This window comes from Paralichthys olivaceus, chromosome 23 (assembly GCF_024713975.1).
Source record: "Paralichthys olivaceus isolate ysfri-2021 chromosome 23, ASM2471397v2, whole genome shotgun sequence".
Classification (NCBI taxonomy): Eukaryota; Metazoa; Chordata; class Actinopteri; order Pleuronectiformes; family Paralichthyidae; genus Paralichthys; species Paralichthys olivaceus.
This window is the reverse complement of record NC_091115.1, coordinates 13,483,945-13,499,578: the sequence shown is the minus strand read 5'-3', so window position 1 is coordinate 13,499,578 and position 15,634 is coordinate 13,483,945. Positions and strand designations below refer to the sequence as shown.

Here is a 15,634-nt window from a genome sequence, read left to right as displayed (position 1 = left end):
GTCCTGTATGTGTTGTACTGTATATTGTGTTGTTGTGTTTCAGGAGGTACAAGCCTGCACAGTGGACATGGGCATCACCACCGACAGCTCCAATCACCCCGACAACAAAAGCAAGAACCGATACATCAACATTCTGGCCTGTACGTCACCGTTCACTGTGCTCGGTGCTCAACATTGACATGTTATCATGCAAACCGACGATAAAACTGATTTGTGTTTGTCCTCTCCCAGATGACCACAGCAGAGTGAAGCTGTCCAACAGTTTAGACCGAGACGGGAAATGTGGGGATTACATCAACGCTAACTTTGTTGATGTAGGTACACTTTTCTATAATGTTCCTCTAACTTAGTGAATGTATTCCCACATGTCAGGAAATCCAGTAGTCCCTTTCCAGTTCTTGACTGCAGTAAACAGTGGTTTTCCTCTGCAGGGTTATGAGCGAACGAGAGCGTACATCGCAGCTCAGGGGCCTCTCAGAGCGGGCAGGGAAGACTTCTGGAGGATGATCTGGCAGCAGAATGTTGGGGTGATCGTCATGATCACCAACCTCAAGGAGAAAGGACGGGTACGAGGTCGCTACTGACACAAATACCAGTGTGACACAAACAACAGCTTACACACAGATTATCTGATCAAATACAAAAACATCATTTGAGTTTCAGAGTTGTCTCCTCTGTCCGTCCCATTGTTGTGTGCACGATATCTCAATTTGTTCAAAATGTGGTATAAACATTCACTTGGACTCAAAGATGAATGAAGGTGAAATGTCAAAGCTCAGGATCACAGATGATATGATTACATTTGGGTAGTCAAAGGTCACATGGCCTCACAAACCACGTGTTTGTCCTCTTGAGCATGATATTTAATGTCTGCCTTAAGGGAAGTTTGAACATGGTACAAACAGACGGTTGGAAGTCTCACAAGTCTCCATTGGTCATGTGCTCATGTTTTACCTTCTCTGTCCTTCTACAGACCAAATGTGACCAGTATTGGCCCGAGGAGAACCAGGAGGAGTATGGTGCATACCAGGTGACCTTGAAAAGCAGCAAGACCCTGGCGTACTACACACTGCGGACGTTCACCGTCAGGGATACCACAAATAAGGCGTCTCAGAGAGTCGAACACACAGTCATGCACTACCACTACACCCAGTGGCCAGACATGGGCGTCCCAGAATACACTCTGCCTGTCCTGTCCTTCATCAGATCATCGTCCCGGGCCCGCTCACAAGAGATGGGACCTGTTCTGGTGCACTGCAGGTAGTGTCATGTTTTTCTTTGCCCATGCCATCAACTGACTACACTCAGTGTGTTGACTTGTACTGTGTGCACATCACAGTGCCGGTGTAGGACGAACAGGAACCTACATTGTGATAGACACCATGCTGCAGCAGATCCAGGATCAGGGGACAGTGAACGTTCTTGGTTTCCTGAAGCATGTGCGGACTCAGAGGAACTTCCTGGTTCAGACAGAGGTAAGTGAACAAACAGACACACACACACACACACTGTTCTTAGTGTCTGTCCTCATCGAGAACATGTGTCTCTGTCCTTTAGGAGCAGTATGTTTTTATCCATGATGCTCTGGTGGAGGCCATCTTGAGCCGTGACACCTCAGTGACGTCAGACCTCCTCCACACCTACGTGTCTGACCTCCTGACCCCTGGACTGTCAGGCAGGACGCGCATGGACAAACAGTTCAAAGTAAAGTAAACTGTTGTTTTTTCTTAACCCACATTGTAATTTAAACGTGTCCTTTACATTTCATGCATTTAGCCAACACTTGAGTTTCCGATCATTTTTATTCTTGGGTAACTTTGCACAGTGAATGTGATGATTGTAGCTGAGTGTTTTCTTTGTGTTTCAGTTGATCAGTCAGCGTCAGGCGAAGCACGCAGACTACAGCACTGCCCTGAAAGATGGCAACGCTGAGAAGAACAGAGCCAGAGCTCTGATGCCTGGTAAGCAGAGCTGGATATTGAACTGCCCCAAACACAGAGAGGTCGCACATATTACCAAATTAATTTGTGTTTAATCAGTTTGTAACAAATACAACAAACTGTGTTTAGAATTCTTAGTATTGTAAAAGTTTCCTGGCTGAATGTGGAATACAAAGTTGTTTTTTAATGATTTCTAAGTATCTATTATAATTTCATTACTCCTGAACTATCTTGACCTGAATCTGATGATTTAACTTGCGACTATCAGCCAGTTGTTAACTTCTCACAGGAGATCGTACGTAAAGTTACATAGAGCATGAAGAACAGATGTTCAGGGTGAAGAGTGGGAATGAAAGCATCAAACTCATCTTTAAGTCAGTGGTAGACTGGTGTAAGGTCACATGACACTTATCGTAACAGTGTAGTGAACGTAAAACTCTTCCATCTTTGTGTATTTGTACAGTGGAGAGATCAAGAGTGTGTCTGACCGCCTCCGAAACCAACAACACAGGCTTCATCAACGCCTCCTACGTCATGGTAACACAACTGGCTTCTGTGTATTTATTACAATTTGATTTCATTACAGGGTAGTTGCTGTTTTTTATTTTGCACATCAGTAAAATATGTGCTGGTAGTTTGAAGCTGCTCATGTTCTCACAGGGACATCACCACAGTAAAGAGTTCATAGTGAGCCAGACTCCTCTGAGCAGCACGGTGGCGGATTTCTGGAGAATGATCTGGGAACACAACACACACACTGTTGTTCGCCTGCCGGACGCACACAGTCAGGTATAACACACACACACATGTTTTAGTAAAACACAATGTAATATTGATATGGTATAATTATGATAAATATAACTATAAAATTATAAATTATATTATTCTAAATGAAAGCCAGAATAAATAGGTGGATGTTTAGTTTGAATTTATAAAACATTTTCAGCATATGTAGATAAACACACCTCCTGCTGTTTTTCTTGTTTATGTCAGAGTGAAGAGGGGGAGTGCTGTGTCTACTGGCCCAGCAAAGACCAACCTATGAGCTTTGAGGGTTTCATAGTTTCACGCTCGGGGGAGGAGCATGTCTCTCTGTCCAATGATGAGAGACTTTTGATGCAAGACTTCATATTGGAGTCTACACAGGTAACACGCACACACACACACACACACACACACACACACACACACACACAGCATATTGTCCATGTTGAGACAGTTGTTAAGACACTAGACTGTCTCGCTCTAACACATCTTAAATCCTTCTTTTCCTGTTTCTCTCTGCATCCATCCAGAACAATTATGTGCTCGAGGTGCGACAGTACAGCGCCACCTGCTGGCCGAACCCAGACAGCCCCATCAGGAACAGTTTTGATCTGGTCAGCGCAGTCAGAGAGCACAGCAGGCTCACTGACAGGCCCACCATCATTCATGATCCGTGAGTACACCGAGACGGGATCAGTCACCAGGACACCAGGACCACCACAGTTTGCTGGATTTAATAGTGATTGTGGTGTGTGTGTGTGTGTGTGTGTGTGTGTGTGTGTGTGTGTGTGTGTGTGTGTGTACAGGTTGGGAGGTGCTACATCAGGGCTGTTCTGTGCTCTCACCACCCTGTCCAGTCAGCTGGAGGAGGAGGGAGCTGTAGACGTCTACCAGGTGGCACGGATGACCAATCTGATGAGGCCTGGGGTATTTAATGATGTAGTAAGTACTGACACACACACACACACACACACACACATCCCCTAGCTCAATGCTCAAAATGGTCATCCAAGTCCTATAAGTACAATTGTACACACACACACACACACACACACACACACACACACACACACACACACACACACACACACACCTTATTTATGAACTTTAAAATGATAAAAACTTAATAATGAAGTTATTTTCAGTCATATTTGCTTGTTTTCGGGTTTGGGAGAATTCCTCATCTCGGTAAGAAGTAGCTGATGATGTGTATTTTGATATAAGTATGTGGCAGGTTCAATCTCAGCAGGTGTGTGTGTGTGTGTGTGTGTTTACTACCACAGGAGCAGTACCAGTATCTGTACCATGCTGTGCTGAGTCTGGTGAGCAGCCAAGAGGACCAGAGAGCCCTGCAGAGTCCAGAGACCAACGGATCTGTACCACTGGGACAGACCAACATCGCAGAGAGCTTGGAGTCACTCATGTAGAGACACACACACACACACACACACACAAAAAAACGCACACTCCAGTGATGTGGTGACTGAGGTTTGGCTTGTGTCGGTGGTCCATGCTGATGCTTGACTGCACAGTATGTTCTGTAACCAGAGATGGTGATTAAAAATATAAAAATAGAACCTAACGATCCAGTTTAATCCAGTAAAGCCTTAAGTCATCTAAAACACTGCAGGTAACTGTGGAAACAAAATCATCGCAGTACCAGGTTCACCATATAGTGAGTTTACACAGATCATGACTTGGATTTCCATATGTTGCTGTGAGACCCTGTCCACAGCTGGTACCAACATCTGTCCTGAGCGGTCCCATCACAACCGGACAGTGTTAAATTCCTCTGTCCACACCTGGTACTAACATGTGTCCTGATGAGTCGGTGCAGGGGAAGTCGGGAGGGACTGACTGAGTGAATGAATGTGTGACGGAACGAATGAATGAATTCATGCAGCTGCGAAGAAAAATGTGACCAAAAAAGTTATGAACCATGATGTGTTGATCAGTGTTGGTATTGTGGTGTTGGCTACAAACAAACCAACATATGATCATTGAGAAGAATAAATGTGAAATAAAAATTGATTGATTGTGAAACTTGAGGAGGGGAGAGGATGTCAGCTGGTGGCCCAGGATGTATTTACATTCACACAGCGGAAAAGACCACCTCTGGATACCAGATCAGCTCTGAATACCAGACCAGCTCTGGATACCAGACCAGCTCTGGATGTGGTTTCAAGGATCGGATCCGGACACATTGAGGACACACTTGGGTGCCTTCACACCTGAACTGACCACTTGTGATGGGATCGGTCAGGACGCATGTTAATACCAGGTCTGAACGGGGTCTCACACTACAGAATCTACTAGAGACACATTTCTGGTGTTAACCGCCACATCGCCGTAGCAGCAATCTTTACAAGGGGTTTCCAAGTTAACTAATGGCATTACATAGGGTTACTAGATCCTGTTCTAATGTTTTATAGATGAGTAAATAAACCTGACTAGAGCATGACCACTCCTACATAAAAAAAAAAGGGCTGCAGATTATCTGGACCAGAACACATGAAGCAACATCTTAATAAAACAAGCAGAGTTTATGATTTATGCACATTTATTATTAAAATTGTGATGGCGTATTAAACAAAGTGGAACAATCCCATGTTGAAGTGTGGAACCAAAAAAGCTTCACTGCCTTTCCAGCGAAAAAACTGCGACTGCTCAGTGTGAAGCAGCAGCAGAGGTTCAGTACTTTCTGAGAAAAGGCCAAAAGTCTGTTAAAAACTCAAAGTAAATATAGAGTAAATACGTATTTTTGAAAAAGTGAAACCGAAATTCAAATTTATAGAATTATAGATTTTTTTTATCACAGTAAGGACCTGTCTTTAAAATTCTTAAACTTCCCTCATCTGAATCTTTCTTTAACATGGATTTCTTTTATTTGTAGTTTCTCATCTATTGTTTCTCCTTTGTTATTTTTTAGTTTTCGTCTTTCCTTTAAATTGTTGAAATTAACACTAATAAAAATACAAAGTCCAATCAGTATAAAGAACCATATGATCGATGATAATTCCTGATAAATAGTTGATTCCCTGCACAATAATCGACAGAATTTATAGTAATGTTTCAATAACCAAAACCTTTAAGGCCTCACTGGTGACAGTGAAATGACCGCTGGTGTTTACTGCTGTTGAATTCTGCTTCTGTCTCGTTGCCACTGCCACATGGTCTCTGGTGCCTTTTTGTAACTCATGCTATTGTACTTAAAAACCTGTTTTGATACAACTGTGGGAATAATATGCCAAAATAATGAGACTGATGTGAGGTCTGTATCTATTTTCTTAAAGGGGATCAGTGTCAGTGTTGTAAAGGTCGGAGAGGAGGTATTAAAGTGATATTCCATCAAACACGGCTGAAGCTGTGGTCGGTTTAAATCTAAATGAATCTGGATCCTGATGTTTTGATGGTGAGCAGAAAATATCACGACCTCTCAGATGAGTCTTGTTGCAGAATAATCAATGGGTGGAATCAGCCAGAGGAAAATCATGACACCATTTATCTTCTGTGTTGTTGCAAATACTCAGATTTCAGACAATGAGCTGAGGGGGCTGAAAACTCAAAGCTGTGACTCCCTCTGCGTCCCTGTGCCACTTCTTATGACTGTTTCCATTTTTTTGAGTAAAGTCCAAATGTTGCCGTTGCGTCCGACTGAATCAATCGAGCTCTGAGTCGCTCTCAAACCTCGCTGCAGCCTCAATCTGCGCCCGTTTTTCGTCCCTCATCACCTCGGGATGCTAAATCGCACGGACCCAACTGCGGCGAAGCCTGGGAGTGACTCAAAGCAGATCCAACTGTTTCTCTGTAAATATCCCTGAACACATTGAAAGGCCAAATTCCTGTATGTTTATATTGTACCTCTATATATTTTCTATTTTACTATAAAAGGTGATTTTCTAGCCATTTACACATATATATAAATAACTGTGTGGATTCTATTTGATAATTTTAGCCTGGAAATATTGATCATGTTTATAGTTTTAATGGAATGTTGTCTCTTTTTATTATCTTTATGATTACATAGCAGCTTAATGTCTATACCTTTATCTCCAGATATATACTGGTGCAGTTTGTATATAGCAACAGGCTGAAGCAGCACAATTAAAGATTTGTTTCAAGCTGTGTTTGTTTTAAACTTCTTTTTCTGGTAGGCGAAAAAAAATGTTGAAACAAGAAAAGACAGGCAGGACAAAAAAAGGAAATAGCTTTCTCATGCTTTTATTTATACTATCATACAATATATTGCATTGTCTCCCCTGATGGACCTGTACACGACATGATCGCAACGACATACAAAATTCAAATAATCAATGCACAACCATGAAAGCGTAACAAAGATTAAGTCAGAACCAAAAAATATATATATTTCTGTATATAGTCATATTAATATTTGTCATTACACGTGATACTGTTGCAGTCACATAAGATAAAGTGTATATAGTGCATTAAGAATAAACCTCGTTATGCAGTGAGAGTGTGAGCGCTGGAAATATTCTGGAAATATTTTCATTTCTTTTTTTTTTTTCTGTAAAAATTTCAAGCATTGAAATCAGACACTGTTAAAAAAGATGGACGTCAAACATCTGGGCTGCGGCAGGTGCTGCCACTTTGTGCTTCTGACGTCTTTCTAAACCAGTTTCACCTTGTTTTCATAGCATCAATTAAGTGATGAAAACAAGGCACATCAGTGACAGAAACTGTCTTGACTTTTTAGTTTGTCTCATGTCCCATCCACTAACATGGAGGAGGCATGGCTTATGACATACTGCAGCCAGCCACCAATCTACACGCTTTGGTTTTCACTTTTGGGGAGCCATTATGTCGTCCATCTTTATATAGAGTCTATGATTGAAGCAGATTCCTGCCTTCACACATGAAGGTCAGCACACAGAGATTCACACAGTCACACCATGTTCCTAAAGCCTCACACACCAGGTTTGAGAGTATCGACTCAGTATTTGAGGAGCATGTATTATCCCTTTAACAATGCTGGGTTTTTATTAAAGGGAACATTGTACATGTTTTTGCTTTCTTAGTCCTGGGTCTTAGTTTTCAATATCCAGGTAGTCCTTGAGGGCCCTGGGTTTCCTCGTCGTATTATCTTTAATTATTGCAACAGCTCCTCAACTGTGTCTTTTTGAAACTCTTTGTATCGTAACTCCTCTGGGCTCTGAGAGCAACACTCCCCTCCATCGTTTAACAAACGAGAGAGATTGCTGAGCCCAGGGAAGAGAATCCTGTCTGTTGCGTTTCTAACCCCAAAAAATCCAAACACTCCGATTAAAATACACAAAAAAAAGGTTTCTTTTTAAATATGACAAATGCAGAACACTTTTATGGTGAGCCTGTTCCCCCCAAAATATTGTTGTGACCACAACAGCTTAGACAAATTTGAAATGATCTATTTTTACACTGAAGTCAAAGTTGTTTTTCTGGAGAAAAAATGATCCCAGTCTGACTATGGTAGAAAATATTTTCCTAAACAAGCTTTTTATAAATCTGTGAGTAACATGAACCCTCTCCTGCATTTATGTGTTTGATTATACACAAAGACACTTTGGCAGAACACAGTGAAAACATGTTATTATGGCACAATGGGATGTCAAAATCAAAAGCAGTAACATACAGCTGCTGAGGATCCAGGGTCTCAGCAGTTCCTGTATGCAGATCTAACAGCAATTTACTCTCCTGTTAAGGTATTTACTTTGTTAATTATTGCAAATCCTACAAATAACAACCAAACGGAGGTTATTAATGATGTTAATGAAACCTGTACTATAATGGGGATTGTGGATTAGCATAATCATTCTCTCATTACACTGCATAGGAAACTCCTTTTTCAAAATAAAAGCCTTCTAAAGGAAGTAAAGGCATTCTGAATTGTGAAATGTTTTCAATGTTAAAAACTAAAAACAGATCAGGTCTAGATGGAGATTCATTTGACAAAAACATTTACACTGATTAAACTGTCTGTATTTTAAGGCTTGATTATTTGTTTAGTTGAGGTAAATACAGCCTGTTGAGGATTTGTGATGTACTCCTGCTACCTTTGCCAAGGAGGTTATGTGGACTGCCAAAGTCCATTTGTCCAATTTGGTGGAAGTCAATTCAATTTTTTTGCAGATCTGGACAAAGGGACTCTGACTGATATGTCTGAATTTGTTAAATTTGGATCAGATCCAATGAAAAATCTGAACCTACAGGATTCAAATGTGGTTTCATAGGGTGTAGTAGTTGTTTCAGCTCTTCAATAGTTTGAGAACCATGTCCCAACAAACAACAGATTTGGTGCAGGATTTTGTCCTTGGAGGAGGTATGAGAGTCATTCTAATTTAATAATTACATTTTCCAGGATGAATTACATGAAAACAATGTTAAAATGTTAACTTTGGTAAAATTACACCAAGTGCAAATACAAGTAAAAAATGCAAGCAAATATTTTGTATATTTCTTTGTATATAAAGTATAATTTGGGGAAAATAGCTACATTTTCGACTAAAATGCTACAGCACCACAACGCCCACCCAAGCATATGACAGACTGAAAATCACCAGACTTATTTGATTTAATATAACGGTCACATTTCTGTCGTAGCCAGAACCCTGCTGATCTTCATCTGGTTTGGAAATGTGACACTTTGTTGAATTCACCATATAAAAATGTTTTCCTCTCAACAATCAGCACAATCTAAAAGCAAGTGAGAGGAGAGTGACAATTTCTGAAAGCAGACGCCGCTGCTCGTTTTGACTGAGACGAGGTTTGTGCTTTGAAAAAGCAGAAGCAAATCCTCACTTTGGGAGATCAAGGCCAGTCTGTTGTTAATCAAATCTAATATCAAAGCAAAGTATTAGGTTCAGCGCGGTTTTTTCTTCTTCGTCGCTGTGTAATATGCGTGTGTGTGTGTGTGTGTGTGTGTGTCCTCTTTTCATCCCCGAAGCCTTAATTTCCCTGACAACCCTGTTAGGCAAAGAGGAGGAATTGAATTAAAAGGTAGCACAAAACAAACTGTGTGTGTGTGTGTGTGTGTGTGTGTGTGTGTGTGTGCGTGTGTCCTTACAGAGTTGGTTCGTTTGCGTTTCCAGCAGTCTGGGTTGAGTCTTTTCTGTTCGTCTGCGAGGGCTTTGGCCTGTAGGGTGAACGCCCGCCGCTCCTCACTTCGCATTTTCTTCCAGTGCTCGCCGAGCAGGACGCTGATCGCTCTACCACACACACACACATTAACATTGAACACACATGAATCCCCCTTGCGGCTTCGCGACACACATCACAGCGCACGCCCTACCTGTTGTCCTTGCCCGGGTACATCTGCGTGTACTCCACCCTGAACTTCTTGGCGAACAGCATGAAGGCGTTCATTGGCCGCTTGCACTTAACAGCCGGGGCACTACTTCCTCCCTGTGCTCCGGCAGACTGGCCCCTGGTTGGCTTTTGATGAGGAGAGCGGGAGTTGCTGGGACTGTGGGTGTCTGTGGGATTCAAACAGATTCACGTAAGATCCTTTTAAAATCCCTTAAGCAATCACCACTTACTACATTCTCTTTTCTTTTCTCATGAACTGTATCCTCAACCGTGCTCCGGTGTTTTTATATCTTACTATTTGTGTATCACAGTGCATGCTCTTAATGTCTCTGCTTAATCACACAGTACCTCTACCATGTAGTGCGTCTCTGTCCGGAGAAGCAGCTCCTCCGCTGGACTGGGAGGCACGTCGCCGTCTGGCCATGCTGCTCAACACGTAAACGGCAGAGGAGTCCAGAGGAGTGAAATCGTGACTGAGAAAGAGCCACACACAAACACATGTGTTTAAACACACAATTATCTTTTTGGTGATTTTTGGGTTTTATGAAAAGCAACCAATACTGAATCATTTTCAGTAAAAAGTGTATTTTACCTCCTAAAGGCATCAAAGACCAGCGAGTCGTCCGTGTGTTTGGCGTCTCTGTGTCCTGGAGGCAGGCAAATGTCTCCTATCTCCATTTCATAGCATGGTATCCCATAATGCACCACAGTCAAGCTTGGGTAGAAGGATGACCATCCTGATGGACAGAAGGACAGACAATGTGTAAAGAAGACATTTTAGCGAAGCTGAACAGTCAGATTTAGTGTTTCAACAGCATCGCTCCTACCTTTGTTTTTCACATAGAAGGGGTGGTCGAGTTGGCACCTGGCGGTCATAGGGACGTGTCCAAATGCACCGGGGTCAAAGGTCAGCTGTAGGACGGCGTGACCAGACAACACGGTCTCTGAGCGCTCCACCAGCTGCAGACCCTCAGAGCCGTAACTCTGAAAGAGGGAGCATAGAACGTTTGTGATGCATTTCTGTAATTATACTGTATATGTGAGACTTAAACGACTTGTTGCATCATGTACCTTCAGAGATCTGGACTGCTCTGCATTGTAAGAGTCTTCCTCAGCAGAATCCAACTCCTCCACTTCCTGCCACTCCACGTTACAGCCACTGTGGAAACGCAGATGAGTGCCTGATGGCAGAAAAGAGCAGTCACCCATTCAGTATATGACACAGACGATATCAAACCAAACAGAGGTGTTCTTGTACATATTTTTCCAGTGTATGCATGTGTATTTGAGTGTGTATTTGAGTGTGTGTGTACCTTTGAGAAAACAGTGCCAGGCAGTGGGGGGCCAGGAGAAGCTCCAGCCCATGTCTTCATCATCAGAGAGAGAGGATCTGGTTGACACAGCAGAGCCACATTCACTGCTCGTCTGTGGAAACAGGACAGAAGCATTGTCAACACACAGCGGCCTCCGAGCCACACAGAACCATGTGTTTAAAACTAAAAAATAATTATAGGTGGAAGCTGTGGTGTTCCAGAGATATTGTGTTAAGTGCCAGTGATGAAACAAACAAACAAACGGAAGCAGGCAAACATTAGCTCTACCCTGCTGTGTCGACGCTCCCTCCCATGACCTCGAGGGGGCGACAGGGAGCTGCTGGGGAGAGGAGGTGGAGGAGGCCGTGCGTAGGAATGTAGATCACTGCTGATCCTAGAGATGCAGACCAGAGAGGAGCTGAAAACGACACAGACCGGTGAATTGGAAGATCAGAAATTCACCTGAAGTACAGGGTCATTGCAAAGTGTCAGATTAAGACAGTCAGTTATTAAGAAGTTAAGGAGCTTGTATATTAATAATCCTTAATGCTCATGTTGCTTCTTTAATTTAATATCCTATTGGAGTATGAGGGGTTTCTGTGACATCATCACCAGGATTATAAATCTACATATTTACATGAGGCATCTTTTAAGTCTTGAATTCATTAACAAATTGTAGAAAAGGATAAATTGGCAATCTTTTTTTCATTGTTTTTTTTTTTTGTAGGACTCTGGGGTTGCACGGTGGAAGTTTGGACTCTTGACCCCAGTTGTTCTGGCTAAAGCTGAGCTATTTTAGTTCTTTAAGATCTGGAATGTGGATGGGAAGACGTGATACAAGTATTTAATGGTAAGACAAAGAGAAAATATGGTAAAAATGGAAAAAAAAATTATTTAGAAGTAAACAAAAATAAAACTAACCAAATGTGTTTAAATAAAAAATAAGGGCTGATAAATAAAAGTTATTTTCAAGGTGTGATGTGACATTCATACTTTTTATCCCTAGAACTCAAACTTTAGAACAAGGTGTACAAAGTGCACATACCTGCTGTGAGGAGACTCCTGCAGCAGAGGGCTCTGAGGCCCGGTGGCGATGTGAGCCAGCTGCGTGAGCCAGCGTGTGTCAGGAGGCTGAGGGCTGTGTGTCGCTGCGTATGCATGCACCTGCTGGTGGGACACACCCACCTCCACCTGGTAAACAGGTGGCGCTGTCGGCTCCTCCTCCTCCCGAACCTCCTGTAAATCTGGAAGGTCATCTGGCGACAGAAAGCACCCGGTGAAGAGTTTGCTTCATTTACTATTTCAGAAATCAAAGATACATGAGCTTATATTGATCTTAATGTTATTTCTAGTGTTTGCTGCAGTGTTATGTACCATATTCCATGTAGCTGTCACTGGTGGGGCAGCCAGGGGAGGAGGGGAAGTGTTCGTCACAGCGGAGCAGGTCATGTGACTGGTCTCCATCTACATCCGTCATCACTACTGAAAGTGAGAAGAGAGAAACAGGAGTTCATATGATCTGAGACTTTTACAGGTTAGATTTGTTTTTTAACTGTAGTAAGCATTTAAATGCAAATTTTGATTTAGAGTAGAATAGCAAAGTTTTAGTATTATATTTAGGAAAAGTAATATTACACAGACTCAATAGAAGAACTAATTATGTATCATAACAAATCTGTGTTATGACTGTGAAAGTCTGTTGAAGAGACAGGTCCAGATGTAGCCAGGGAGGGTCTATCAAAACATGCTGCTGAGAAGTGTAGGATCCCACCTCATACTGTGGTTGGGTCTGAATACCTCAGCTGAATCATTCTCTTGTTTTCATCTGCGTCTTGTGAGTCACCAAATTTTATAAAAGTGCAACTCGAACTCACTGAAGTCCCTCATTAATAGATTGGCGTCGTGACTGATGCAGTACAGATGTTGTACCTGTGTGTTCAGCCTGAAGCTCAAGCTCCTGGACCTTCTGGTCTTTGGGGTCGCTCAGCACAGCTGGGGTCACCACCTCCCACACCATGATGTCACTGAAACCTGCAGAGAGCTGGATCATTCACTACACTGCTAGATTCAAATACTTTACAGCACTCGACCTGCTGGGAAGGTGAACCTACACATTAGTGATTACATTACAGTCATCGTACATAGTTTCCACACACACACAGGAGGGGGAACATGATCCTGGGAGAGCTGTATATGGTTGGGGTGATGGGGGGACACAGGGGTCGCTGTGGGCGGGCTGCCATCTAAGTTTAGACACATTCACAAAGACCCTTTGCGTTCATCAGCTCAATGCCTTCATCTGATATGAACTTTGGGTAAACGTCACCGTGAAGTAGTCGGTTTGAAAAGGTGTAAACACGATGACAGCGTGTTGATCGATTTCACAATGTGTCGTCATGTGACTCCCTCTTGTTTATAAACTTTCAGATCCCCGGCGCATGCGCAGAAGAAGCTCATTCATTCAGTACAGACAGGCAGCAGCGATACGTGTGAAGTCAGTGGATGGACAACGAGTAAAGCACATCCCATGAACCACACGGGACAAAATGTCCTCTGGGACACTACACACTGACAACCAGTGGTGGGTTCCACACTTTGTCAAAGTTCAAATCAAAGCTAAGTTGCGTTTGTCGTCGCGAAACAAAAAGCGCTGCTGAAAACTGACGTTTCCTCGACGACAGCCAGTACAGACCTGAGTTGGATGTGTTGCGACAGAAGAGTTACAGACGCGTCTGAGGTCGCGAGCGTGGAAACGGGATCAAACGCTTTGGGAACAGACGAGCCATCTTGTCGCGTAGAGCCAGTTAGCTCAGAACCAGCAGCTAACAACAATGAAGCTGCGCGACGAGGGGCGAAGACGAGTTTACGACCAAAACCACAGGTTGACAGCTTCAGCTCTCTGTTCCTGTGTCGAGTTTACACGCGGATCTCTCGTCCGGAGCGAACACGCGTCAAATCCAACGCTTTTAAAGCCACAAACGATTTCAATGAACTTTCCTCAACTCACCAAAACAGTCGCCTTGTACGGGGAAGGGGGCGGGTATAAACACAACTCCCCCAGCGACCCCATTGGCCGGATCTGATGTCAGTCGACGGTGTCCCTCGCCCTCATTGGTCGGCTCGGTGCGGGCTCGTTCTCTTCATCACAACAATAACACACTGGGTGGGTTCAAGTGATACAAAACAGAAAGTAGCACACAGGAAAAACACGTCATCTGGTGTTTAGTAAGACATGTACATATGATATAATATATATATATATACATATATACATAGATATTACAGATTGGTACTAGGTAGAAGACATTGAGGCAATGCAAGTTTATTTGTGTTGCACATTTCAACAAGGCAACAAACTTCTTTGCAAGAAACGTAAAAGGCACCATGACAAATTGTGAAAGCAAAATAAGAACCCAAAAAGAAAACTCAAAAGAAATCGGAAGTGTTGCATGAAGAATAAATGGAATATGAAATAGGAGTGAAAGTAGCAGTGCAGTGAAAGAAATGTGTAATGAGTTGATAAAATCAAAGACAGGGACGAACAGCAAAGTGTTCAGCACTTATTAAAAGGAAGGGTTTAAGATTTGCAGCGGACCTGCAGTTCTCTGGGAGCTTGTTCCACGAGTTCAGTTTGACTCTGGGGACAGAAAGCAGACTTGTTCCAGATGACAGCTCTTTAAAGAGCTAATGTGATCATATGACACGGTACATAGTTAAGACAGAAAGAAAACAGAGCGTGCAAATGTTTAGTGTGGTGATAACAGAGATTAAAAAAAAGAATGGGCAATACAATCAGTGATGCATGTATGAAAACGAGGGGACATGCAGGAGGGCATGTTTTAATATTTGCAGCAGCAGACAAATAGCCTTTAGCTTTGTTGTCATGTGTCCAGTGCCACTAGTACAACAGGTAAGAGATAACCTGGTTAAAAACACTTCATAATCACTGTATAAAGTCCTATACCCCTTTAAGTAACTCTAAAAGTTGCTAGATATTGTACAGGTGGTTTGAATTTGAGATGCCCTGCCACCAGTCACAGGATGACAGTCTCTGTGGACACACAGAAGCAGCTGAATGAGTCTATAATCTTTAAGGTCCACATGTGAACATGGTTAACACCCTGCAAATACAGAACAGCGACATTTCATCTTTTCTAAAGATCGAGTCCACTGCCCTCTGGTGGCCACAGTGTGGAGCTGCAACACTACATAAATAAGTGGCATAAATACAGTGTTAATGTTAATACAATTATACATATTTATCAATGTGTAATAACCATCACAATAATCTGTACACTCTGCACTTTAAACAAA

At 42.6% G+C, this 15,634-nt stretch overlaps 2 protein-coding genes across 13 annotated transcripts in view; one reads left to right on the top strand and one right to left on the bottom strand.

Moving 5' to 3' along the window:
* ptprz1b (protein tyrosine phosphatase receptor type Z1b) overlaps positions 1-6,826 on the top strand; it is a 57,948-nt gene extending 51,122 nt beyond the window's left edge. For all 3 annotated transcript variants that reach the window (XM_069520301.1, XM_069520302.1, XM_069520300.1), the window contains 13 exons: positions 44-140; positions 232-314; positions 432-566; positions 974-1,260; positions 1,340-1,475; positions 1,558-1,704; positions 1,868-1,961; positions 2,404-2,477; positions 2,601-2,729; positions 2,934-3,086; positions 3,236-3,378; positions 3,512-3,647; positions 3,989-6,826. In XM_069520301.1, the coding sequence (XP_069376402.1) occupies positions 44-140; positions 232-314; positions 432-566; positions 974-1,260; positions 1,340-1,475; positions 1,558-1,704; positions 1,868-1,961; positions 2,404-2,477; positions 2,601-2,729; positions 2,934-3,086; positions 3,236-3,378; positions 3,512-3,647; positions 3,989-4,132 (1,758 nt within the window). In that variant the 3' untranslated portion in view covers positions 4,133-6,826. The remainder of the gene's footprint in view (positions 1-43; positions 141-231; positions 315-431; positions 567-973; positions 1,261-1,339; positions 1,476-1,557; positions 1,705-1,867; positions 1,962-2,403; positions 2,478-2,600; positions 2,730-2,933; positions 3,087-3,235; positions 3,379-3,511; positions 3,648-3,988) is intronic.
* An 84-nt stretch (positions 6,827-6,910) lies between these two features.
* On the bottom strand, positions 6,911-14,383 carry LOC109632948 (HMG box-containing protein 1-like). Of its 10 annotated transcripts, none has more exons than XM_020092515.2 (13): positions 14,328-14,383; positions 13,250-13,351; positions 12,695-12,802; positions 12,366-12,576; positions 11,609-11,738; positions 11,321-11,432; positions 11,079-11,188; positions 10,835-10,991; positions 10,600-10,744; positions 10,356-10,480; positions 9,991-10,174; positions 9,766-9,907; positions 6,911-9,665 (listed from the first exon to the last, which is right to left on the bottom strand). In XM_020092515.2, exons 2-13 carry the CDS (start codon positions 13,335-13,337, stop codon positions 9,648-9,650), a joined length of 1,530 nt encoding a protein of 509 aa, XP_019948074.2. In that variant the 5' UTR covers positions 13,338-13,351; positions 14,328-14,383; the 3' UTR covers positions 6,911-9,647. The 10 variants fall into 10 exon arrangements, with proteins under 10 accessions (XP_019948074.2, XP_019948075.2, XP_019948073.2 ...); XM_020092516.2 differs by having other exon boundaries at positions 12,695-12,799; positions 14,328-14,361; XM_020092514.2 differs by having other exon boundaries at positions 14,013-14,339.
* Between the last annotated feature and the right edge of the window lie 1,251 nt (positions 14,384-15,634).